General features: G+C 46.4%; 1 protein-coding gene across 11 annotated transcripts in view; it reads right to left on the reverse strand.

Annotated features, from left to right (window-relative positions):
* The window catches only part of PHLDB2 (pleckstrin homology like domain family B member 2), a 99,834-nt gene that overhangs the window by 41,135 nt on the left and 31,982 nt on the right, over positions 1-26,717 (reverse strand). For 10 of the 11 annotated variants that reach the window (XM_029579117.1, XM_029579115.1, XM_029579125.1 and 7 more), the window contains 4 exons: positions 22,518-23,857; positions 8,313-8,690; positions 5,324-5,467; positions 3,914-4,051 (listed from right to left, as the gene is read on the reverse strand). In XM_029579117.1, the coding sequence (XP_029434977.1) occupies positions 3,914-4,051; positions 5,324-5,467; positions 8,313-8,690; positions 22,518-23,857 (2,000 nt within the window). Of the gene's footprint in view, positions 1-3,913; positions 4,052-5,323; positions 5,468-8,312; positions 8,691-22,517; positions 23,858-24,389; positions 24,769-26,717 lie in introns of those variants that run through there. The other variant, XM_029579121.1, reaches the window with a different exon arrangement.

Here is a 26,717-nt window from a genome sequence, read left to right on the forward strand (position 1 = left end):
CAAATCCTGTTAGTCAGCAGGCAGTTTGCAGCTATCCTTCAGCTTGCTCACCCTCGAAATGTTGAGCGCAGAGAGCATGCGCTTCACTGAATAAAATTAAACCTGGTCCGCAGCCATCCCAGCTTCCGGTCTAGGATTACTTTGTCAGAGGAGCAGCCATGAGGTTATTGCAGAAGCCCGGGACCATGCTCAGGTGTCACACTGTGCCAGGAGAAAGAACGTCTGGTGCTATTTAAGGAAGTCCTTGAAACAGTGCCAGCGAGTGCAGAGCGAGACCCCCTGGTCTGTCCCAGAACTAGAGGCAGAATCCTTCAAAACGACAGCGAGAGGGGGGGGAGGGGGGGGGATCTGTCCCTGCCTCGAAAGGTTCTGGAACACGAAGCCGTCAAAGGTGCTCCGCCTTCAGGGCCTGATTCGTCAAGGGCATGGGTGAGGTCGTTTTCAAAGTCGATTCTGCAAGTAAAAACCGTGCTTTTCCCATGGAAATGGTCTTTCACAAAATTGGCTGTCTGTAGGTGCATAACAGTTTATCTGCAGCGAGCGGGGGGGGGTCTCCGTTTACATTTTCACCCCTCAAAGGGTGCGGTTATGTTTTGCTGGGGTCATTTTCAAAGTCTGAACTTTACTGACCCTTTCCAAAAGTGGAGGAAATTATGCGCATAACTGATTTGAAATGTATGTGCACTGGTAGACAACGACCCCCAGGATGGGAGAACCAGCTCAGTGAATCAGGCCCTTACTGAAGAAAAGACGCAGGAATCAGATAAACAAGGACTTAATCTCTTAACTCCTTTCCCACTCGGTTCTCCACCCGAGCATCAGCAAGGCACATCTCCAGTGCTTCCCCCATATTCTATCCCATCCCATCCGCTGCCCATACATAAGCCGAGCGCTGGAATTCAACCAGCTCAATGCTGCTCTTTGGTCATCCTTACAGCTCCCACTGTGACTCTCTGCCACCCATTCCCCAGGACCAATAGTTTTTACAGCACCCACCACTTCCTGCTATGGATCCTAACCTGTGAGAAATACAACTCAGGCCCCTCTGAATTGCAAGACTCACCAGCAAGCTACTGGGACGACTTCTGAAGTCCTACCCATTGAGTGCAATTCTCGCTTTCCTGCTTCCATTTACCTTTCGGTTAGTCACCGTCATTTGTCAGTTCTCCTCCTCTAGCCATGCGTAAGACATGAGCAGAAGACACCTCTAACATCCTCCTCCATCTGATAAGCAACACCATACCCCAAATCCTCAGCCTTTTCTGCTATTTTAAACATTTTGGTCCTTGCACCAGTGACATCGCCAACATTTTCAGCCGCTATGAATCCATTTCAGGTATAGAACAGATCTCCAGCAAAAGTCCTACAAAAAAACCCCAAACCTCTAGCAGAGCTCTGCCAACGCTTGCAGGGTAGCTAAGAATTCTGGCTTCTAACCTGCGCCGTCCAGGATTCCTATTCATTATCTATTATTATCTATTAAGCAAAGCAATGGCCGGCTGGCGCATTCAGCTTAGGACTATTCTTATACAGCGTTTTCATGGGCTTTTCAGGAGGCAGCCAAGAACAGCTGCAGCGAGCAGGGATCCGCAGCCAGGGTGTTGATGTCAAACAGGTGCAGAGGATAACAAGCAACCTCCGGAAGACGCTGCTGCATCCCTTTGGTACCAAGGCTGAGGCCGGGACATCGCCCGAGCAGCTCGGGCTAAAAATACCAGGATCTGTCAGCAAACGGGAGAGGGAAAGGAAGGGAGGGAAGTGGATTCTCTCTGGCTGGAATTTAATACAGCAAAATTCGAGCAATGCAAACAAGGCCTCCCTACAAAATAAAATATTTCATTCGCTTATACATTCCGACTGTACATTAAAAGATGCACTGCGCCTTCTCTTCTTCAGAATGAAATTACAACACATTCAGAGGCAAATTAACAAAATCTGCCCACGCTGCTGGAGAGTCCACGTGCACAGGGTACCCAGTTTGGAAGGTGACGGCGTGCACGAGCTTCCACTTTGAGAAATGCCCAAGGACAAAGTGCCTGCAAAGGATTGGCGCCCAACTTCTTCTACAGCAACTTTTCCCCCCTCCAACCAAAAACCATGCACAGAGTTTTGAAAATCACAACCCAGGCATGCAGCTCTCTCCCTTTACCTAACCCCAACCCAGGGATGCCTCCGCATCAAAGTCACGCGCCTTCGGAGCAATGCGCGCGCTTCTGCCTGCACGTAGGGCGGGCAAGTTTTCAGATGGGCTATTTACACGGGCAAAAACTCTGAAAATTGCCCCTCCTCGGGGTCATTTTCAAAAGCGTTGCCGCAGAAATGGGCTTTCACAAAACTGCCCGCTCTGGTATGGCGCTTGAAGTATATGCATGGCGACCCGTATGCACCGGCTTTTACCCGCAGTGTGAAGGGGCGTTCTGGGAGGGGTTGGGAGCTACATGGGCGCTTTTGAATTTTCATAAGCTTGCGTGCTATTCCCCCTCCCCAAGAAACTCCACGCACTCCTTAGCAGGGCGGAAACGTGCACAGGCATTTTTTTCTGGGATAATTTTCTTAGAGAAACCACGTGCGTATTTTCCCTTTGAAAATTGGTGCAGGGTCCGCGGGAAAACCTCCTATGGACTTTAGAACAATGCGAGCAATTACCAAAATTATCCCCCTCAATGTATATATAATACCTTTCTGTGCATCAACACTCGAGACTAATTCACTATTTAGTCATTTTTACCATGAAGAAATGCAAATCTTTTCAATTAAAAGAAAAAACAAAACAAAACAGGATTTTCAACATAGAAAGTTTTGAAAAGAAGGCAGGATCTTGATATCCAGAGCATTTAAATAATATTTTCATTTTTAGCAAATTCTGCAAAGGAAAAAGGCAGCTTATGAGGCTGCTACGTCTGTGTGGGGCATGTCTAACCTGCTAATAACTTATTTCTCTGGTGCCCTGTCCACACCAAGTTTCCAGGACATGTCAAAGGGAAGACGTGGACTCTGACAGAGGCGTTTTGGCTTTTTTTTTTTAATCCACAACGCACATGCGTGGAGAGCGGACGCAGACAGCAGGAGCACCGGAAAATAGAGGCCTCTTTAGTTTACGAGTGGAGCTTCGCGTTATTTTTTCCCCCGCACACCTTTGAAGGGATCACAGCGCCTCACTGTGTGGTAACTGGCACCGGGATTGGTAATTATAATCACTTCAATTTGCACGTCTCTGCCGCTGCACCACAGAGGAATCTAAAAGCAGAATCCGCTTTGCAGTCGCTATAAAAACTGGAGCCGAATATTAAATGCAAGTACATTTCTATTTTTTTACATCTTTATTCGAATCTCCAGTTCTCCTTCCATTTTTCCCCAGTGGTGCAGCAGCAAGGGATGTGCAGATCTGCTGCTGTCTCATCCTGTTCCAGCAAAACCCACCCCTTAAAACTGACCCTGGCGTTTGCTGCTTTGGACATCTCTCCTTCACCTTTACTTGCACAGATAGGGCTGGCCAGGCCCTGTCCTTTTTTCATGGTGCGACCTTGAGAAAGGTCTAACCTCCCCGACGTCGTGCATTGTGACCCCGAACACCATCTGAATCGCTGTTATTAAATACAGCACACTTTCTTTGGATTTTCTTTTTATTCAGCAGCGATTTACTTCCGTTCGGGGGCCTATGAGAGACCTAATTTAGGGCCCAATACAGACAGAAACCTTCAGTCATAAGCAAGTTTTACATGCGTGAAAATCCTAAAAAAAAATCAGCCAGATTTGCATGCAGATTCTGACTTTTCCTCACATTAACCACCCAGGGCGGTGCATTCCTGCAGGAATCAGGCCCTCAGCAAAATGGGGCTCTTAGCCTGGTTGAGAATAAAATGCATCTGCGGAGAGGCCCTAACGGCTTCTGCAGCTTCTCCTCCCCCCTTACCTTTGCTTTTTCACACACGGCGTCTCTCTCCAGCTCGGCGATCTTCTTGTTGAGCTGATCCAGAACGTCTCTCTCTTTCTGGAGCTGCACAGCCTCGGATTCCTGCTCCCCTTCTAGCAACGCACATTCCATGTCCACCTAGGACCCCAAAAGAACAAGCGAGCGGAAACAAAACCATTTTCCAGGTCCCTCCTTAAAGCCTTCACAACTATTTTGGCTAACTAGGGGGCTTCCCCCCCTCCCCCTTTAAATCTGTTTGCTGCTGACATCGTGCATCATCTGTTTCAGAATCCCATCATTTATAATAACTCGTGTAAAAAACAGAACGTCAGCTCGACATCCACCCCCGCCCCAAAACAGATATTTTCATTTGAATGGTCAACAAATCGCCATTTATGTGCATAAACCGGCTGCCTGGCCGGAGCGATCCCCTAATGCAGCTAAAAGAACAAGTGCATCGTCCCACAGCGCGGGCTATTTTCAGAGGAATTTAGAGGAGGCGCTCCTGCACTGGGTTCAGGTAGGGGGAGGAAACGTTCATGCGTAGGCTGAACTTTCAAATGTACATGTTTCCCCCCCCCCCAAGAATAAAGTACCGGGAAAAAATAAAAAATCTGATGATGTTTGGTAGCCACAGCAAGTTTGAAAGCTAAAGTGCATGCATGCATTTTGACAACGGGTGCCAGGTCTACCAGTTCTTTGTTCCAATGCAAATGCTTTGAAAACTGCTCATCAAGATTCTTTGATTTTTTAAGTTCTTTGATGTTTTGGGGTTTTTGGTTTTTTTTTTTGCTGACTTCCCGAACTTTAAATTTTGTGCTGAATTGGTCTGTAGTGACGTGAAAATCAATTCAACCAATCAGCTGTGATCAAAGGCGACTCTTTGAAGGTAGCATCTGTGGCAGTAGTGGATGCCAAGTGACACCAAACCATCTGAAGACAAGCTCATCACGCTGGCTCCAGTCAAACCAAACCAGTCTAAAACCCTCCGCTAGGCTCAGTTTAATGCTGGTCTAATCAAAGTGGTGCTCACATATGGCAAAGATGTAATGCTTGCTTGTCAGATGAAGGGTTACGTGGAGGAAGAGCGGCTTTGCCAATAGACTTATAAGAAGGTCTATGACATAATGTTACGTAAATCCCCCCCAAAACGGAAAAAGCTGTATTGATTGATAGGCTGGAGCTTTCTTCCAGGTGCACAGGATCTAGCGTCGTATTAGAATACAGAGAACAAAATCCCTTCCTACACAAAACCTACTTATTAAGGAACGATCGCCAACCACGCCTTCACTAAATCTCGCACACTGCATCCTGGAAGCACAGTCTATATAGGCCCATAACATTTGGAATATATTGGGAACACATTTGAAAAGAATGCAGGATCTTCAGTGGAAAGATCTGCTACTGTACCTCTCTTGAAGATTCTTCCATCTGGTTGTTTAAATCTTTGATTTTCTGCTCCAGTTCCTCCAGCCGGTTTAGAATTAATACACGCTCTTCTTCCAAACGAGTCAGTTCCTGTCCTCCCTGCTCATCAGCTGTGTTTTCAGCAGCCTGCAATTACCAACAATCACAATGGCTTGTATGTATGGATATTTCTGCTTCACTCCAGCATTAAAACTCATTTTGCTACTTGTCAATTGATCCAAGAACCCCCAGTTCTGCCAATTATGTCTTTTGTAATTGGAAAGGATATATGGATAGGATATATAGGATATAAGGATATATTTGTAAATATGGATAGAAAAAGGCATAACAACTGACAACCAATGATACTTGTAAGAGCTTGCAGACAAAACATGCTTTTCCTAAACACAGGTCACACGGAAAATCTCATTTTATTTATTTTAAAATCTTATCTTCTTCAGCTTCCGAGAACATCTTCCAGTGCAGATAACAATCATAAAATTACAATACATATAACATTAAAATCAAGCAATAAAATATAAATCATACAATTAAAACAGCAAATGAAACAAGAGCGCCACATCACACATATGCCTTTTTCAAAAAACATGTCAGTTTCTTGAGTCAATTCCCATCCTTTTTGACCCAGTTGAATCATCTGTGCATCTCCGCTAACTCCACTGGAAACAGTCAATGGGGGGCTTCTCAGGAAAGGAAGATGTGTGGCATTGCCAACTCAGTAGTACTGATTATATGCAACACAAAATCAAACCATTAAAGAAACTCCTTGCCATTACAAAATTTCTGCGATAGATAAGTGTCCCTTAGGATATTCGAAAACAGATGTATTCAAGATTAGTCAGGATGGAACCTACCAAACTGGTTTACCACAGACACAAAATGGGGTGGTGAAAAGAAACGTTTTCACACATCTGGGCCCTCAGAACAACACTGAACGCGTTCTTCTTTTTCCATGAAGTAAACTTGAATTATCTTGCAGTTTCACATAGATTCACACCAGGGCTACTGTTTTGTGAGCAGCCACCTAGTTCTGTGGTGTTGACATGTGTGGCACTATACAACACCAAAATGTCAATCCCGGGAAGACTCACTGGACTCCCAGTCCAGCAGTTCCAGTGCATACTGGGCCAGCGGTAAGCACTGCCCTCGTGCCTCAGCACCCCAACCTATGGTACCCTGTGCAAGCACCAGCTGAAGTAACCCTAGCAGAGAAGTCCGGCTCTCCTGCTGGGCTGGTTACTTAATGCTGATCTCACATCTTGGATTTCAGCCTCCATCACCAACAGGGATCAGATGTGGAATTTCTAGTTTACAAAAGGAAAACCTCTGCTCTTGTAACTGTGACAGAACAGCGAGCACGACTGCGGGGAACATATGAGTCACAAATAGCAGAAGACGAGAAAGCCTCAGGAGTGCAGAGAGCTTTTGTATGCACAAAACATGGGGGAGGTTTGCGAGTGCCTGAATATTCAGCCTAAAATCCTTGTGGGGAAGGACGTAGGGAGAACTGGGGAGTGCAAAAGGTGACTAGGACCAACAGGCGGTGGGAACAATCATCAAAGGGATTCCTGAGGGCAAATGGAGCTTTATCCACAGAAAATAAATCCTTGGAAAATTGCACCCCCTCCCTCCCCAAGACATGAAAAAGGGACAACGTGGGGGCGAGGTTAAGGAAGACCCAGTAAAGTGCACGCATGGGATCGCATTTTGCACGTGCGATGTACGCAGCATAAAGAATTCCCCATGGCACTGGCCTGCCACAGGATTGTGAATGGGAAATACCATGGGGCACTTCCCCTGGATAAATAAGGTACAAAGTACCCACAGGCCTGTGAGCCCAAGGAAGCACGCCAATGACCCTCATCATTTCCAGTTTTTAAGCCTGGAGCTGCTGTGCATACGAATAACGAATTTCACGTTGATGCACCGTAGTCTATAATTCTGAAGGTCTCAGCCACAAACGTGGCCTACACACACACACAATCTAATGCTTCATACTGTACATCCACACTGCGACAAAGACTGCGCGTGCTTTCTACCCCTGGGCTTTGCATCAGCTCTTAAAGGGAACGCGCACACCTTGCTTTTGCCTAGAAATTTGCCCCGGGTAGAAAGGACACACGGTCAGGTGGGGCTGCTTTTTTCCTGTGGGTACGTTTTTGCTGGAAACGTCCACCCTGAGATTTGAAAGCGTCCTCTACGCATATTACCTTTCGTCCCTCCAGACCTCGACTCGCCACGGGGAAGGACTCCTCCTCTCGGTGTGGCCAAACGTTGGCTGCAAGGAGCCATGTTGAAGGGAAAAGTAGTTTTCAGATGGCCAGACAACCCAGATAATATGCTTTTTACCTGCATAAAATACTTTGAGAACTGTCCTCTGAAAATATAAAAATGAGGCAAATATACCTCTCTGCCTGCCAGGCATCCAGCTTCAGACTACTTTACTGTGCCCTGCCTGACAGAGTCAGGGCTGCTTCCTATATCAGCCTAGGAATGGGGCATTCGTGGTTTGTCTCATCATGTGACATCACGCATGATGAGCCTTGCTGCCGAATAAAGATAGGAAACCGATGTCAAAGCTCAGCCAAATCGGGGTGAATATTCTTCTGACTTAAGCCATGGAACAAGTGAATGAAGTTGTCCATTTGCCACGTGACGGCACGATCACACGGGGAAAGAAACAAATCACCTGAGCTACATGCAGTGCTGGTAACATGATAGTCATGGTCCTCAATAGGAAGGCCAAGTCAAGATTTGGACAAAAAGCAAAACACAGGAAGGTTCTACCTTCTGCTATCATAAGGCCTTGTGTAGGGGGACCTCTTGGGAGAACAAAATACAAAGCTTCAACGAAACTCAGAAGGGAAAGAATAAGGCAAGGGGTGTTTCTAGGAGTTAGAGAACAGAAGTAACAAACAAGTAACTAAGCAGCGTACTTCATTTCTGCTGTCTGTAAAAAAAAAAATATTACCTTTGGCGCACTTGAGTATGAGGACGCGCTGGAGGCCTTCAGCAGAAGAGGGGAGGAGAGCTGTGAAAGCCGGGTCATGTTACCAAGGTACTCCTCCGTCCGTGCTCCTCGAGGGACAGAAAAACCGGAGGCGCTCCGATGTGAGCTTCCAAACTCCAAGGTGGCGGAAGGGCTGCCGGGAGACCTGGAGTACTCCTGGAACCTGCTGTCCCGCCCCACCTGAGAATCCTCAAAGACAGAGTCTTCGTCCGACAGTTGGAGTTTTTCCAGCTCCTTATTAATTTTCTGAACGTCTGTTACTTTTCTGAGGGCAGGGTCGACGTCAGGTTTGGTGTATTCCGCACACAGGTTAAGAATGGTCTCCAGACGCTGTCGTTCCTAAATTGAAACAAAAAAAATACCAATTAATTGAAAATAAAACAAAGAAAAATCTGAAAAAAAACCCCCAGAAAATTCACTGTGCTAAGGAGAAAACGAATTATTTAATCTACATGTCTGACCCTGTGGCATGGTGAGCCAACATTAATTATGCCATGAAATATGGATTTGTAGATGTCTTGTAATTGGTTAACAGATGCTGTTGGCCGTCTCTTATTAGATTAGCACCATCGACAACAGCGGCTATTAACCAACAGCATTGCTCTGCACGCTCAAATCCGAGAAGAGGTTTTGAAAACGCGTGCACTGCAAGCTCTCACTCTCTCTGAGGCATTGTGCATGTTCCTGTCGCGTTTGTGCATTTTCCGGCCGCTACTAATTGCCATCAGTGTATGCCGTGTGCCTCAATACCCGTGCAGAGTGGATACTGGGGGACAGCCGGCACCATTTTGAATTGTGCGGACAAGCGGGGCAGAAGCAATTAGGCAGCGCTCCTGCCTCTAAAGAGCTCGGCTTCCCAACCCTGCCCTGGGGACCCCCCCAGCCAGTCGGGTTTTTGGGCTATCCACAATGAATATGCATGAGAGAAAATGTGCATATTCATTGTGGATATCCTGAAAACCCGACTGGCTGGGGGGTCCCCAGGGCAGGGCTGGGAACCACTGCCCTAGAGTAAGGGGGTGAGGGGGGACATGGTGGAACATTGTTTTCATGGCAGGGGTCAAGAGGGAGGAAGAGTTGTGAGGTCGGTGCTGTCCGCCTAATCTCGGAATATTTCTTACATTGGCTCAAACACAAGTTATTAAACCCTGAACCTAAATTGTTTGGGGCCAAGTAAAGCGGGAGCATTTGGTCTTCTCTTCTTGCAGAAACAGGAATTGTAGTGAAGGCGTAAGAGGAAGCACCTCCCCTACTCCTTCCACATACAGAGTGGGCGACAAACGTAGCCCTGGGAGAACGAGGGGATGATTACGTGGTTTTTGTAAATAGTGAAGGCTGCTCATTGTTCGCCAGCCTCTGTGCAAGGCAGCCCTGGGCACAGCACATTCATTTAGGGTCCACTGTCGCAGAGCTTCGGAGTCGCAGCAACGACCGGGCCGAGTGAGCGGGGAGGAAATATCAAAGAAGGGGGCCATCTCCATTTATTTATTTATTTAGGTGTTCCTATACCATCGTTCCGAGATAAGATCAAAGCCAGCATCCGGCATCCGGGTCAACATGCATAGCCTAGGATAGCTGCAAACTGAGGGCTCTCGGTGCCGGATCAAGGATTTCTCCAGGATCTTTGCATCATCCAATAAACCCTGCCTGACAGGGGGGCACCCGGATTATGGGCAAGGTTTAAAAACTGCAAGGGAGAATCGAGATCAGTTGGTAATGGTGCCCCAAGCTTGGTCGAATTGGACCTTAGTTGAAAATCGCCAATGCAAAAACTTCAGGTGAGAGGATCAGAGTTGTGCATACTGAAAATCAGTGGTAAAAAGGAGTGCTTTTCCTGATCACGCCTGCTGTTTGTGACTACCTAGAACAGGCCTGCAGGCATAAAAACTAAAAACAAGAGAAAAACAATTAGTCAGCACTAAGCTATAATTTACATGAAAAACAAAACCCAGCAGCACTGTAGCAGCAAATCTGTGCCCGCACAATCTTTCTGCAGGCCGCAGATCCATGTTCAGCCTTGTCTCTTTACGTAAAGACCCTTCACGATCTCAGCACTACTCACCCCGCAGCTAAGCAAAGAGGAGGCAGGAATAATCCTCATGGCAGAGAGCTTCTGGGATTAAATGTCAGTGCTGGTGCCCATCTATGAAAACGCATAAAAAAGTAATAAAACCTGCTAGAAATGCAGGGGTTTAAAAAAAAATAAATAAAAGTTTGCTGATGCATAAAAGGTCCTCTGGCTTCCAAATTCCAATTGGCTTCGAAGCAAGAGTGTTGAGAACAACTGTGTCTGTAACACTATCCCAGCAGGAGCAAACGCAGCCAAGAGTCAAATATAGGAGTTGCAGCTATCTCTTTCTTTCCGGTTCTCTTCCGCAAAAGTCATCCGGGAGTAATGAAGCTCTGGATCACCAAAAAGAACCTTCCTTTCTACCTTCCCTGACAGAATGGCTCCATCTTGCCATCTTCTTATGGCACATAAGGGGTCCAGGAGAAAGCGGTGTCTGTTTCCAGAGCTGAGCACTATTCTAACCCGCTGGTCCCATGCTCAACCCTTTCAACTGTGTTTCTAGTCTCCGGTTCAAGCACTAGCCATTCATGACCCTTCTTTGAGGATCAACCCAAGGTTAGGCTCCCTTTGATCAACATGGCCAAGGATTAAAGAGTAGCCCAGTGGAAGAACCCAGAGGCCCCTTGAGAAAATGCTGTGGTCCAAAAGGCCAGGTTTACTGCAGTCTTCCTGCCTCACCTCCTCTCCCTTTCAAATAATCCATCTCAGACATAAATTACACTACTGCTGGCACATTTTTGTGAACAAAGACAAGAACTTAGTTTTTTAGCTCTTCCATTTTAAAATCTTCAGGCACATCGTATGAAATCCATTTTAGTGTTCCTAATTTAGATACCAAAATTGCTGCATTACTACCTCCCAGCCTGTGTCTTATAAACAGACACTGTAATTAATACGAGCCAAAAAGGCAGACCTACATTTCAGGAAAAAGTGTGGAAAAGTCCTGTGTATCAGTTTTCTTACTCCGTGTAGAGATGGTACATCCTTTGTTCAAGGATCTTTTGTTCCCCTTCCTGAAGCTGGAAGAAATTAACTCCTCAGAAAATAATTTTTAAACCAAAACTAAACAAAAACTTCTACAAATTGTTCCAAGGGGAGATTTTCCCAGAAAATGGCTAAGTTCAAGAATTGGGCAGAGGTGCGCATTAAAAGCTATCGCTCGAGAAAGCAATGTCAAGAGGTCAAGTGAGTGTCAAGGAAGCTGGAACAAAAGGGTCTTGTTAACTAGTCTGGTCCTGCTAGGAAAAACCACTTTCATTTTGCAAAGTGACCTCTGGAAATGAGAAGTTTGCCTGAAAATAAAAAAAATAAATGAATGAGGACATATAGTAATAGTTTGTAGCGAATCCACATCAGAACCCTTAGTGAAAGACCAAGCAGCCATTTTGGTTGTCATTTTTCTTATCCTTGTTCTTCCTGATTCTGGGTGTTGAGGGGATCAAGGCCTCACCATGACACTTGTGTCGTTTTATTGTCAGCAGCTGGTCTTGCCTATCGGCCTGTCATGACTCTGCTTAGTATCTGAGAGCTAACAAGTTCAGGCCCTCACTGGGGAGGGCTTTTATAGTGAATTTCACCCATCAGAAGGACGCCTTTACAGCAGGAGTTCTTATGAAGCACAGTGCCAAAATGTTCGGACCGAGCTGTAGTCTACCAACATAAATATTTTACCTTGTCCCACAAATGTTCATTTGAAAGAAATGCCTCTCTCAACTGTCTGCAGAATATCAAAATTCTCGGGGGCATGATCGTTATTTTATTTCTACTCCTGTACAAGTACCATATCCCTGACTGATGTAGTCTAAACATCCCAGGAATCCAGCAGCCTGTCAGTGAAAGCAGAGCCCAGTGACTGCAGGCAGGAACCATCTGGGGAAGATCAGCGGGCTAATCAAATTGAGAAGATAAGAGGAGATGAGTGGCCCCAGCCAGAATCGGCATCAAGACCAACCTCAGATCTGCAGACAGCATCACATCTCCCATTACTGAGAAATCGGAAAATCAAATGCTACAAAAGTCTGGTTGACACATGTTTCGTGATAACACAGCGGGTTCAAACTCGCTCCTTTCCCTGGCTCAAACACATTTTATCTGAACAAAAAAATAACTTTCCTTGTGGGGAAAATAATTTTTGATAGGCGGACAGTAAAAACAACCTGGGAAGCATTGCTGTTATGCTAGCAATCCCCTTGAAAAAATGTAATGCTTATTAAAAATCATGGGAGTGGAAGGACCAAGTCAAAAGTTAGTGAAGCGACTGAATTCGAATCATGACTTAAGCTCCTGCTCCCTGGAGTGCTGGTGGCCGGGACTTCTGCAGAGAAAGCTTGCAGCCTGTGAGGATCGTGGACCCCTTCACTGCTGGAGCTCCTCTTATAGATCGGTTTCACCAAACAATGCAAGCTTCATCTCTGTGCACCAAATGTTACTGACGCGTTTCGTGGAGCTGTTAAGAGATTCGGAGGAAAACGACAAGAATACAAAAGCTGTACATGACAGCTTCATAAGCCAAGCCCATGGTGCTCCCCACCATAAGTAACTGCCTGGCTTTGGTTGCTGACCAGCATCAGAAGCCTGAAGCTGGGGTGAAAGGGAGAGGCTACAGACCCAATGAGAGCACCGGAGAAGAAAATCCTTGGTGTCCCATAAGAGAAATGGGTCCTGCAGTGTTTGAAAAACTGGATGTAAACACTCATAAGGTGGCTGAACATGACAGGCCAGAGAAAGGCAACCAAAACGATGAGGGATGGGCACTGAAAGACCCAAGAGAAGAGAGAGTGGAGGACCTAAATATGTCTACCCCGGAGGAGAGGAGGGACAGGGGAGATAGGATACAGGTCTTTACATAATTGAAAGGAATTAATGATGCACAAAATCAAACTTTTCCCCCATGGAAAGGCAGCTGTAGAACTAAGGGTCACAATATCGCCTTGGGATCAAGACCAGGAAATGTTTCTTCACAGAAAGGGTGGTGGATGCACGGGAACGCTCTCCCGGAAGAAGGGGTGAAGACGAGAATGGTCATGGGATAAGCACAGAGGAGGCCTACAGGATGGAAATGAAGAAATGGGGGTTAACCATGTTAACTTTAGATGCAACATTTCCGCAGGGGGGGGATAATCTGCATGGAGCGGCAGTTACAACCCTAAACATCTTGCTGGGCAGACTGGATAGACCATGTGGGTCTTCATCTGCTGTCAATTACTGAGTTACTACATAACAAAGGCAAAGGGCTTTCTTAATTTAAAATATGAAACTATATACGCAACACTGCTAATTTTAAAGGAACACGGTCAATTTTGTGAATGGTTCCAGTGATCCTACACTCTTCAAGTGGTCTAGGTAGCGATATTACACATTTATATTATTTTTCTAAATTCAGTTTTGAAGACAGTTGGGGACCTGCCTAGTCTACTTCTATATCCATTGCAGAGCTAGGCATACGTAGGATAGCTGCAGTGAACTGGGAAGGAAGGGTGCTGAAGGGAACAGATTATCTGCTGCTGACAAACCTTAAATCATCGTATAAATTAAACTCGACAGCAGGTTCACATTCTTTTCCCATTTTCCAGAACATCATGGGCCATGACCAGCATCTGTGTGGGGTTGGTTTTTTTTGGAGACCAAAATATTATCAGGCAAATAAATCTTTGCTTGTGTGGAAAGCGATGAAAGTTTCCAGAAGGTTCCTGCATGGTTAAGAAGTACGTCGGTGCCAGCTCTGTGGGTGGAATGGGTGCTCGAGCATCCCCAATACTGAGCAAAGTCCTTCGCTGTGTCCAGGGAGGGGTACATTCTGTCGAGTTAACCCCCCCCACACACACACACACAATTGTTTTGAAAAGTTGGCTCCTATGATGAAGCAGGACACTCGGTAGGATGGCTCCAACTAACCTATGGTGAAATCCAATAAGCGGAGACCTCAGCCTGCCTGTGCCCGAGTTAAAGACTTGGCTTCCCACACAACACTGTAGGACAATCCCTAATTACAGCCCAGGAGACCCCACGATCTCAACTTCAAAAGGGATCCAAAGGTAAGTTCATCATTTCTAAACGGCTCAAGAGTTTCTTTAAATTCTCTTGGCATATGTCCCATTTGCCTATTCAAAGAAAGCCATCTTCATTTGCGTTGCTAGTTTATTTTTGAGTTCAGACCTTTTTATGGGTAGCACAAGGTGAGTTACAATCAGATACAGTCGACATTTCCCTGTCCCCCCCAGAGAAATTAAACTCTTCTGAGGGTACAGGAGGGCTTTAGTACATTATCCATTCCCTAAATAAAACAGTGCAATGTGGGTATTAAAATGAGCTGATCTGCATGCAAATGCATCAGCTCGTTGCTAGAACAACTGGATGCAAATCAAACAAAAACTGGATGCAAATTCTCAAGCCACTTTATTTGATCAAACGTTCGTTCCAGCTCAAGAGGTGGCAGTGACGCTCCCCAGCAGCACCAGGATGCTAATGCATATCCGACTCCCGGGCTCAGGCCGCAAAAGGGCCATGGGGCCCCAGGGCACCTCCCCACTGCCTCCTGCAAGCCCCTGCTGCATGATTATGAGCCCAATGAGTGAGGGGGCTCCTTTGCCTCATTCGTTTCCACTTTGCCCCCTAAATCCTTCAGCGGGGGAGGGGAAGGAGGAGTAAGGGCTCCCAATAGACCGCCCCCTTGATTTTAACACCTGGCGGGATTCATGGCAGCTCTCGGATGTGCCTCGGGGCTGCTTGGCTGTGGTATTTTTTTCCCTCGTTGTATTTTACTGCAGGATTCACAAACCGTGGCTTAGTAAAACGTATCCCTAAATTTCTACCTGAGGCAAGGGAGGGCAAAGTGACTTATCCAGGTTCACAAGGAAGATGGGCGAGCTGAGGACCCTGGGCTTCTCTGGGTCTCAGCTCGCTGCTCTAATAACGAGGGTCCCTCCAACTCGCCGCTCTGAAGAGGAAGCAGGCTGCGCTGTCACCGAATATAAGAAGGGCCATTCTGGGCCAGACCACCCCCTCCCATCAAGCCCAGCATCCAAACCGGCTCAGCTGGGGGTCCCCGAGAGCCTCATGGGCAGATTCCTTCCCTCTCTGAAGAGGCGGCAATTCCCATATCTACCGGACTAATAATGGTTAATGCACCTGCCCTCCAGGAACTCACCCAGCTACGCCACTCATCTTGACCACATCCTTCTTTTAGATCTGTTCAAGGCTTGTCCGCTGGTCTCAGTACTACTGGACTGGATAAATACCGATCCACACCACGCACGATTACCCTGTCCCTCCTCAGCCGTCTCTTCTCCAACTGGTTTTGACTTTCTTCATAAAGAAACCGCTCCATCCCCGTTTATCGTTTCTGGTTGCTCTTTTCTTGAGATGCGAGAGCAGGACCGCATGCAAGCAACACTCGAGGTGCGGCCGCGGCATGGAGAGGTCAGAGGAGTCAGCGTGCTCCGAGTTTTATTCTGAATAATTACTGAAGATCTATTTCTTTTATTTATTTAATTTACCCCCGCCGCACACTGAGCTTTGGATTTCAGTGTCTTATCCTCAAGGACACCAAGATCCTTTAACAATTTTCCAGGCTGCCTTATAATCTAAAATGAATTTCTAGGCAGTTGGATGTAAGCAAAGCTAAGTGTCAGCCTTTCTAACCTGAATAAGGAAATCTTGGCCATTGAAACAGCTCCTTATTTTCTACTCTTAAAAACAATTTTTCTTCACTGCTGGAAATAGGACCCAGAATTTGCTTTTGCTGCTCTGTATCTATTCTCGTTCGTGATTTTACCTTTAAACTTGACTAACCGAAATGTTGCTGAGCACGATTTAATTTGCACAGACTTCTCCCCACCCTTGGCCTTCATAGGCGTCCTCGGTAGTAAAGTGCGCAGCTACAGCACCAGCACCCTCCCACCAGCACAGCCCGTAACTAATCACCCAAAGGACTCACCATGCATCAAATTCATTAGATACGACCTGGTCTAATCCAAGACTCGGGGCACTCCAGCTGCAAGGAAGGAGCCACAGCCTGCAGTCATTCCAGTGCACTCCTCCCCGGTCTTCTGTTCACGCCACTTAATAACCTCAGACAAACCAGAGAGAAATACCGTGATCCAGCCAAAATGCACTTCCCAGACACAGCAGGACCCGAGGATTATCTGAGAACTTGCTACTCACTGCCGTATCGCTGCAACACTACATGGCTAGTCAGAAGCGCTGCGAGGGTATAAGATGCCCTAGGTGAAACTTCAGCCATGCCTCCCCCACCCCCTCCCTCCTCTTCCTCTCTCCACCCCGCCCAGCCCCAGGAGCATTCCTTCCCCCTCCCCTCCCCATTCCAGCCCCAGGACCTGGGATGTGCTGAGAGAGCAGCAGGGAGCATTTCTGCCGGCCACCACCACCACAGGTGAAATCCTGGGAGCGTGGCTGCCGTTTCAGCCAAGCTGGGAGACGGGCACAGAGCGAGAGGTGGAGGAAGCAGCGAGGCGCGCGCTGAGAGTTCCCTACCACTCTTGGGAAGGCTCAGACCCTAACGGGTGCCAGCCCCGTCCAGTCCTGCCGCCCCCCCCCAGGCAGCAGCCTCGCCTGCCTAATGCTTCCACCAGCCCTGTGGCTAGCTCATTTGAAAGATGCTGGCCCATAGCATATGACGTTCTTTGCATATTTTAGTCTGGGCAATTCTCTCTTTCAAATAATCCTGAAGAAAACATTTCCTACTACTTCCCAAGAGAGCAACTTGGTGGTGGGGAGAGGAGTGGGGAAATCACTGTAGCAGGGGCTATCAATTAGAATCTCAACCGACCCTGAATGAAAGAAAACCGTGAAATTCATACCTGCAGGGCTGAATTCTCAGGGACCTGAGCCAGGGTTTTTATAGTGGGTGCTGCCGGGTGCTTTGTGGTGCAATCTGTGCAAAGTCCTTGGCAGCACCTGTTACGTACTGAGACCCGAGCTCGGCCCTGGAATTAACGCCGGAGCTTGGACCCGGCTGGCAGGCGAGCAGGGTGTCTGGTCACACGGTAATGCCACTGCTGCTTCAGCACACGGAGAGTGACATTCAGATTCCAGGGCACAGGAAGCCCTTCCTGCTGACATTTGCTATTCTTGTCGCTTCATTCATAGACCAGGTGTCTCATTTTAATAGATCCGGCAGGCGGTGGCACAGATTATTTTGGTTTTCCGTTGCTTACAGCACACCCCTGGGCTGGCATTGCACGGGTGCACCCGTCCCACAGCACGTTATCCTCTCCTCCGTCAGGGCTCGCGGGACGTTGCATTCTCTTTCAGTCCAGTTAACTACTGAACAACATGTTTTATTTTTCCCAAAGCTCTTCCTTTTCTTAATCAGCCTCTTTCTCTCCTTTGATTATAAAATGGGAGCCACTGAAGTGACCGGCTTGCAGAAACAGTGGGTAGCCACTCGAGAAACATCGCGTTGCTTCAGTTGCTCTGATGCCACAAGGACTGTAGTCTTTAAAAACAACACCTTAATTATTATTATTTTTTTTTAAGTCTTATCAGTTTCCACATGCAAATCTTGGTGCCTTGTAAAGCAGCAGTAGAGAATATGAAAGCAGGGTCCAAAGGTTTTTATCCAGGTAGATTGCCGAGAACGGACCTCCGGCACAGGGGGGCTGATGTAATACGGCCTATACTAAAATCAGTTACATTTTAGCAGGGGGTTCATTTAATGTGCACGTGAAAACTCGAGTTCTCCTGGAATGCAGGATGCCAGTTACATGCAAATAGACCAGGAGTAAAAAAAAAAGCACTAAACTGAAAAAATGTGCTCTTTTTGCTCCTGGTCTAGAACTTAAGAACCATACTGGGTCAGACCAAGGGTCCATTAAGCCCAGCATCCTGTGTCCAACAGTGGCCAATCCAAATGGCAAGTACCTGGCAAGTACTCAAACATTAGATAAATCACAAGCTACTATTGTTTATTAATTACCATAATAGCAGTTTATGGATTTTTCCTCTAGGAACTTATCCAAACCTTTTTTAAACCCAGTTACACTAACTGCTGTAACCACATCCTCTGGCAATGAATTCCAGAGCTTAACTTGTGCGCTGAGAGAAAAATAATTTTATTTGATTTGTTTTAAATGAGCTACTTGCTAACTTCATGGAGGGCCCCCTAGTCCTTCTATTATCTGAGAGAGTAAATAACCGATTTACATTAATTTGATCAAGTCCTTTCATGATTTTATTTTAACAGGTTTTATATACCGTCATTCGGCTTCATTATAAAGCCATCATAACGGTTTACTATTATTACTCCCCCCCCCCCCCCCCCCAGTTGTCTTTTCTCCAGACTGAACAGCTCTAACCTCTTCAGCCTTTCCTCATAGGGGAGCTGATCCATCCCCTTTATCATTTTGGTTGCCCTTCTCTGTACCTTCTCATTGCAACTACATCCTTTTTGAGATGCGGCGACCAGAATTGCACACAGTATTCAAGGTGCGGTCTCACCATGGAGCTATACAGAGGCATTATGACATCCTCCATTTTATTTTCCATTCCCTTCTTAATAATTCCTAACATTCTGTTTGCTTTTTTGATCGCCACAGCACACCAAGCCAAAAATTTCAATGCATTATCCACTATGACACCCAGATCTCTTTTCTGGGTGGTTGCTCCTAAGATAGAACCTAACATTGTGTAACTACAGCAAGAGTTATTTTTCCCTATATGCATCACTTGCACTGGTCCATGTTAAACTTCATCTGCCATTTGGAAACAAAATCTTCTAGTCTCACAAGGTCCTCCTGCAATTCATCACAATCTGCTTGAGATTTAACTACTCTACGTAATTTTGTGTCGCCCACAAATTTGATCACCTCACTCAGTGTACCGCTTTCCAGATCATTTATAAATATATTGAAAAGCACCGGTCCAAGTACAGATCCCTGAGGCACTCCACTGTTTACCTTTTTCCACTGTGAAAACAGACCATTTAATCCTACTCTGTTTCCTGTCTTTTAATCAGCTTGCAATACACAAAAGGACATCGCCTCCTATCCCCTGACATTTTAGTTTTCTTAGAAGCTTCTCATGTGGGACTTTGTCGAACGCCTTCTGAAAATCCAAATACACCACATCTACCGGTTCAGCTTTCTCCATGTTTATTCACCCTTTCAAAAAATTGTAGATTTGTGAGCCAAGACTTTTCTTAGGTAAATCCATGCTGTATCCCATTAAACCATGTCTTTCTAAATGTTTTGTGATTTTATTCTTTATAACAGTTTCCACAATTTTTCCCAGCACTGAAAGCAAGCTCACTGGTCTATAGTTTCCCAGATCACCTCTGGGGCCCTTTTTAAATATCTGGGTTATATTGGCCATCTTCCGATCTTCAGGTACACAGATGATTTTAATGAAAGACTACAAATGACTTGAAATAAAAAATGAAATTTCAGACCTATTTCTTTGGCCAGCTTGGGGGGGCCTCCTGACCCCCCAAGCTGGCCAAAAGTTCCGGTTGGGTCCAACGGGGGTCCCGGAGCGACCTCCTGCCACATGACCTACCTGTCACGTGGTAGGAGCACAAGATGGCGCCGGTGACCATGTGACAGGAGCTGACCAATGGCATCGGCAGCCCCTGTGACACAGGCTATCGGTGCCATGAGGAAATCGCAAACGAGTGCAGAGATGGCTTCCTGACTCCCCGCTGGACCACCAGGGAGTTTTGGTAAGTCTTGGGGGGGGGGGGGATTAAGGAGGGTGGGGGGGGGGGGTTTAAATTTTTATTTAGGGAACCGGGAAACGTATGGACAGATCCACAACTTATGGATTTCTCCATACTTCCATATTCAACGGAATCGACCCTCAACGACAACGTATCACAAACGCAATGAAAACTTTTTGTCTGCACATCCCTAATAAGAGCATGCCATACTGGGTCAGACCAAGGGTCCATCAAGCCCAGCATCCTGTCTCCAACAGTAGCCAATCCAGGCCATAAGAACCTGGCAAAGGACATAAGAATCTGGTATCTTTGCCATCCCAGACATAAAGCACCACCCCTCTCTGACATTGCGATATAATTTGTACCCCGGTATAGCACTATCCCATTGGTTAACTTCTTTCCACCATGTCTCTGAGATGCCAATTAAGTCTATGTCATCATTCACTGCTATATACTCTAATTCTACCATCTTTCTTCTTAGACTTCTGGCATTAGCATATAAATATTTCAAAGTGTGTGTTTTATTTAACATTCTGATTTTCATTCGACAGGGATAAATTGGAATATTTTAGCTCAGATGAGTTTTTAATTATAGGCCCTTGGTCTATTTTTATTATTATTGGAACCTCTCTATTGGGATGCCCTAACTCTAATGCTTCATTAGTATCCTTCAAAGATGCATCCCTCCAAAACCATGTGCTGCTTGCTGAGCGACTATCGGCTTTCCCCTTTGATTTAGTTTAAAAGCTGCTCTATCTCCTTTTTAAAGCAGCATGGTTCCACCCTGGTTAAGGTGGAGTCCATCCCTTCGGAAGAGACTCCCCCTTCCCCAAAAAGTTCCCCAGTTCCTTACAAAACTGAATTCCTCTTCTTTGCACCATCATCTCATCTATGCATTGAGACTCTGGAGCTCTGTCTGCCTCTGGGGATCTGCACATGGAACATTTCAGAGAATGCTACCCTAGAGGTTCTGGATTTCAGCTTTCAACTAAGAGTCTAAATTTGGCTTCCAGAATCTCCCTCCCACAGCTGGTTCCTCCCCAGCACTGTCTAAAATCCTATTTAGGGGACGCATGAGGTCCGCCATCTTCGCACCAAGTAGGCATGTTACCAGGCGATCCTCACGCCCACCAGTCACCCAGCTGTCTACATTCCTAATAACTGAATCAACAACTATGATGGCCGACCTAACCCTTCCCTCCTGGGCAGTAGCCCTGGAGACCCATCCTCGGTGCGAGAGGACAATGCATCACCTGGAGAGCAGGTCCTTGCTACAGGATCATTTCCTGCTGCACCAGGTTGATGCTCTCCCATCATGAGACCTTCTTCTTCCTCCAAGGCAGCACCAGGGCTGCCAGATTGGAGTTGGGACTTGGCTACTATGACCCTGAAGGTCTCATCTATATACCTCTCTGTCTGCCATTCATCTCACCCTCACATTGAGACTCCGAAGCTCTGCCTGCCTCATTCTCTGAGAGCCAGGAGCTCTTTGCATCGCATGCACATGTACGGTTTCTCACTGGTGGGTAAAAAATCATACATGTGACACTCGATGCAAAAGACTGGGAGGCCCCCCTCTTGCTGCTGGGCTGCTGCCTTCAACTCAAATTTGTTCAGTTCCTAGTTAAGTTTTAGGTTGCTGTGGGAGTGGGAATGCGTACAACTAGGGTCCTTTAAATGCATTAGTGAATTCACTATTTATCTGGTAGTGACCTACAAGGGAATGATCAAACTCTTGATAAGGTTTGGGAATTTCTGAATTTAGGTTAAAAGGCTGATTTTTTTTTTTTTTTGTGTGTGAAAGCTAATTAATGCAGACACACAAAGATACTAAATAATATACCCCCATAGTTTTCTTCTCCCCCAATCCTTTAAAGTTTTGAACATTTTGCCAAGCAGAACTTATTGATTGTTATCAGCCACCAGCTAGTCATTCCTCTTCTCACTCTTTCCCCCTCTCGCCCCTCCCATGAATGTATAAACCACTCTCCTCCATCACTTTAAAAATAAGTGGTTGGGGGATCTCTCTCCTTCCCTTCCCTCTGACCTTTGCTGAAATCCCCCCTCACCTGGGGAACCCCAGTCAGAGAAGACCTTACCTCTTCCAGCTGGACTGCTCCCTTTTGGCAGCTAATTGGTCCCTCCCATGTCACATGTCAGTGAAAGGATACATTCCCTGTCAGAATTCTGAAATCTTTACCAAAAAGGATCTGGGGTATTTTTCCCCCCTGAAAGGACCCCTGGGGTAGGGCTTGATTCACTACTTAAAGATTTAGTTGGGAATTTTTTAGAATATATCCCTATACCATACATGCAGGGTATGGTAAATCAACTCTAGAGACAATATACCTTTACTGAATATAAACTATTTATAGAATCATAATTCAGCATTAAGATAAAGGGAAGAGAAAAATTAAATTACCAGCCGTTCCATCTCCTGTTCCCGCAGCCTCTCTTCTCTTTGTCTCCTGTGATAGTCCATCAAGTCTTCTCTGCCCGTTAGCGATCCAATGCTGTTCTTCCTCTCACGTAAGCAAGGAGACAGTGCGCTCTGGGGGTGCTGGGGGCTCTCCAGATCTCCTCTGTTAAACTCCATAGAACTGGAAAGGTTTCTTCTTACAGAAAATGTTCGGTCGACATCTGCAGGAGAAAAGGAGTAGCCAGGGCTGGTCCCCAAGAGTCCGTGGACATCAAGGTCGTCGCTCCCACATGAAGATGACGACGTCAAGAGCATTTTCCGGGCTATGCGGGGACTTCCAGGAACACTAAGTGTGGAACTAGCATAATTAGTACCATCAGGTGTGGAGTTTGCAAACGATGTGGGCACTGAGCTAGAAGTGGTGAAGTGAAGGTAATTATCTGTATCTAGAACATTCTGAGGTAGATCTTTTTCTCCATGATTTTTCCTTTTGGAGTTCCCAAGTGAGCTTCTTGGTGGTAAACTTAAGAGCGCGGCCTGATTTTCCATGGACTTGTACAGCCTTGGCAGGGAGCGACTATAAACTCCCATGTGACTCAGGGAACCGCCAGAATATTTCCTGGTTCTCAAGCTCAGGGGAGTCTCTCCGGTAGCCTCCTTGTGCTTTGCCAGCCGCGGCTGAAGGGTTTGACTATCCTGCACGTTCATTCTTCGGATCTGTTTTGGGCTAGACGGCATGCTCGCTGCCCCTGAACTGCCAACAGGCAAGAGGATCGCTTCACTCCCTGAGCTGCCATTCCACATGGCTAGGAGAGAGCCCGAGGTCTTCCGCCCCTCCGACATCCCCGAAAATACATTGTCGTGCGATTTATTCTTGGGACTGTATTTGGAATAGGGAGGCATATCCAGGAGCCGACAGGCGGGGTCAAGCCCTCTGCCAGAATGAATGTCAAAATCCGTTTTTGCCAGGCTGAAGCCATGGTCCACCGTGGGACCTGCAACGGGAGCTGCGTGTTTTGTGGAGTGAGTCTTTTCTGCCTGATGGGAGCCATCGTATGCAAACTGATTGCTGCTCTGGAGTTTGGAAGCGGGCAGGGCGCTTCTCGCAGAAGTACTGGAGCTCGGAGGCGCAAACTGCGACAAACTGAAATAAGAATCCAAGGAGTCCCCGTTCACTTGACTTTGAGGGCTTGAGGTGTACAGGTACTTTTTTTGCTTTAGGGTGTCCATGATATTCTGGAGATCATTTTCAAGAGCATCCATCCCTGATTGTTTCCCTAAAGCAGCATTTCTGAAATCCAAGCTTTGGATGAGACCGTAGTCCGACATAATCTTGCCGATATCTGTAAACAACACAAATGCACATACATTTGATTATTTTTCTGACAAACCAACTACAATTGCACATTTATTGTCAGGGCTGGAAAAATCCCTAGGCATCAGGTTGCCTAAATCTGAAAGACACCACTGCTGCCACCAGCCCTGCCTCAGCGAAAGTTGCAGGCTGGAGAGAGAGGCTGGGGAGGGGAATGGAGAGAAAGGGAGGAGGCGAAGTGAGAGCTTGGAGGAAGAAGAGAGCGCAAAAAAGGCAAAACTAAACAAAATCATCATCAGGGAAATAAGAGTTCCCCCGTTTGGCTCTTACAATCAAAACATTTTTGGAAAATATTAACATTTGGGTTTATTTTTGCTGCATGCACACTGTATCTAATACTATGGGCATCGTTTTCAGTAGCCTGCATGGTGGTAAAGCACATGAGGTAGTTTGTTTTACCAGTGAACTTTGCAGACGGTTTCCAAAGACACACATGGGGAGTTTCCCTTTGAAAAAATGATTAGAAAAAAAGGTAGGCAGGCACAAAACAAGGTACTCACATACGTTACAGAGATTTATCCACAGGAACAGAGAGAAAGCACCGTGCTTCCATCTGAAAATCCAAATGCAGGCCCGTTGTGTACGCCCCGACCTAAACACACCCCTAAGGACGCTGCTTTTTCATCCGGCCCGAGCTGCTTAGTTACCCAACTAAACACCTTGGGGAATAAAACACATTTCCTCTCCATGCCCATGCATGATGGAGCAGAGGGAAGCGTTCAGCCCGAGCATGGTATACGTAGATGTTTAGGCTGTATTCTTTTCATATTAAAATATTTTAATACACCCTTGTGGTTCATTACAGCCATATTTCATTCATAAATTATACGCCTCTCCTTTGCGTTGGGCACCCTCGGATTTATAACCCCGCAGTGATTCATGGCTGAAACATCTGATGATTCAACACAAACTTTAGCTGTTGTGCAAAAAACAAGCAGTAATGGGGGATGTTGAAAGTGACTTTGCCTCTGAATATGTCTGCGTACAAGTATTTACCCTGTAACGGGATGCGAGATGCAGAATGCCGATAAATCAGCAGTCACGGTAATGACTTCAACCTAGGCTTACAAATTAACAGACTCCTGGCAGCCACCCTAGAGAAATACCTTTTCTTTTTTTTTTTGTCTGGGCAGTTTCCTGCTGCACATTTCGGCTTGCAGCTGAACAGGGGCTGCCGCCTCTTGAGCTAGCCGGCAATTGCTTTCCTCCTGCACTTTGTATCCCACTCCCAACTCACCTAGCCCAGTCCCCCGGAACGACAGTCCTTGGCTGGGGACCACGGCTCCCTCCAGAACCCCAAATCCAGCCTCTGGGTGTTCCAGGTGAACAGTGACCGGCACTCCCTCCACCTCGGGGGCTGTGAGTGCCACCTTCGCAGCATCTCTAGGCCCAGTCATCCTGAGGAACAGAGAACCCAACCCAGGTCCTTCCTCAAGGCAGTGCCCAGCACTGCTCCCGAGCCAAGACTTTGAAAATCTTGGGCATTTCTGTCTTTATTTTATATTTTGCACAAATACGGTAGTTTCATGGCAGATTACAATTAAGACATGCACAGGATCAAAACGGGTAACATAAAAATAACAGGACGCTGCAATTTACAGCTGCTCTGTAGGTACCTGCTGAATTGTAAACCACTGCCAATCCCTACAGCCACATCACTTAGGATTGGATTTCAGCAAGATGGGAACTGGCGAGCGTGGGATTCAATAGCCTCACCATTATACAGATGGTAGGGCTGGGCATCAACAGCAAGGGGCATTTTAGGACACAGCAAAACTGGGATGATGGATAGGGCCATAAATCCCAAGTGATGTGCACGGCACTGGATGGAATCGCTTTTTAAGAGAGTGAGGGGGGAAATCTGGACCATTCCAATCGCAATGAAGGCCTGACCCTTCCAATGCAAGGCCATGGGCTACCCTGCATTTCCAAAAATGATAAGGAGAGCGTCACCGAATCCCATTATGTAAGCAGTAAGTCACCTGTACCCCAGGGGTGCATGAACCAACATGAAGCCTCACCCCTGTACCCTCTCTCCATCTCCCTTGTCTTACACTACACCCAGGAGCAGCTAATTGTGCTCATTAAGAACCTGCTGGGGGTACGGGAGACATCAACAGTTTTATAAACAATTGAGCAGAGAGATCTCCGCTGCTCATGTAATCAATGAAGTTTCAGCACATGCTGATGTGATTATTTCTTCTCTACCATGCGGTTCTGTAAGTGCGAGTACCCAGTACAGGCTGAAACCTCACATAAACCTTCTTGGACTCAGCATCAGAGAAGCTACCTCATTTTTAATGCACCCAAAATCCTTTCCGTTCTGCCCAACATTCCTGGGTTTATATGCAAGGTTTCTGGAGAAATCCTATGCTTTTCCTCCCTTTGGCACCTCTCCATGGTTTTCCTTTAGTTATACCTCCATTGCTTTTCTCATTATCACTTTTCCCCCCAACATTTCAGCCAATTCATTTGGTTACTCATTTGTCACTAGACCAGAGAATAATGTATTTATACGTTTCATAAGAACATAAGAAATTGCCATGCTGGGTCAGTCCAAGGGTCCATCAAGCCCAGCATCCTGTTTCCAACAGAGGCCAAACCAGGCCACAAGAACCTGGCAATTACCCAAACACTAAGATCCCATGCTACTGATGCAATTAATAGCAGTGGCTATTCCCTAAGTAAACTTGATTAACAGCAGTTAATGGACTTCTCACCTTTTTTGAACCCAGCTACACTAACTGCATTAACCACATCCTCTGGCAACAAATTCCAGAGCTTTATTGTGCATTGAGTGAAAGAATTTTCTCTGATTAGTCTTAAAT

Source organism: Rhinatrema bivittatum, chromosome 15 (assembly GCF_901001135.1).
Source record: "Rhinatrema bivittatum chromosome 15, aRhiBiv1.1, whole genome shotgun sequence".
NCBI lineage: Eukaryota > Metazoa > Chordata > Amphibia > Gymnophiona > Rhinatrematidae > Rhinatrema > Rhinatrema bivittatum.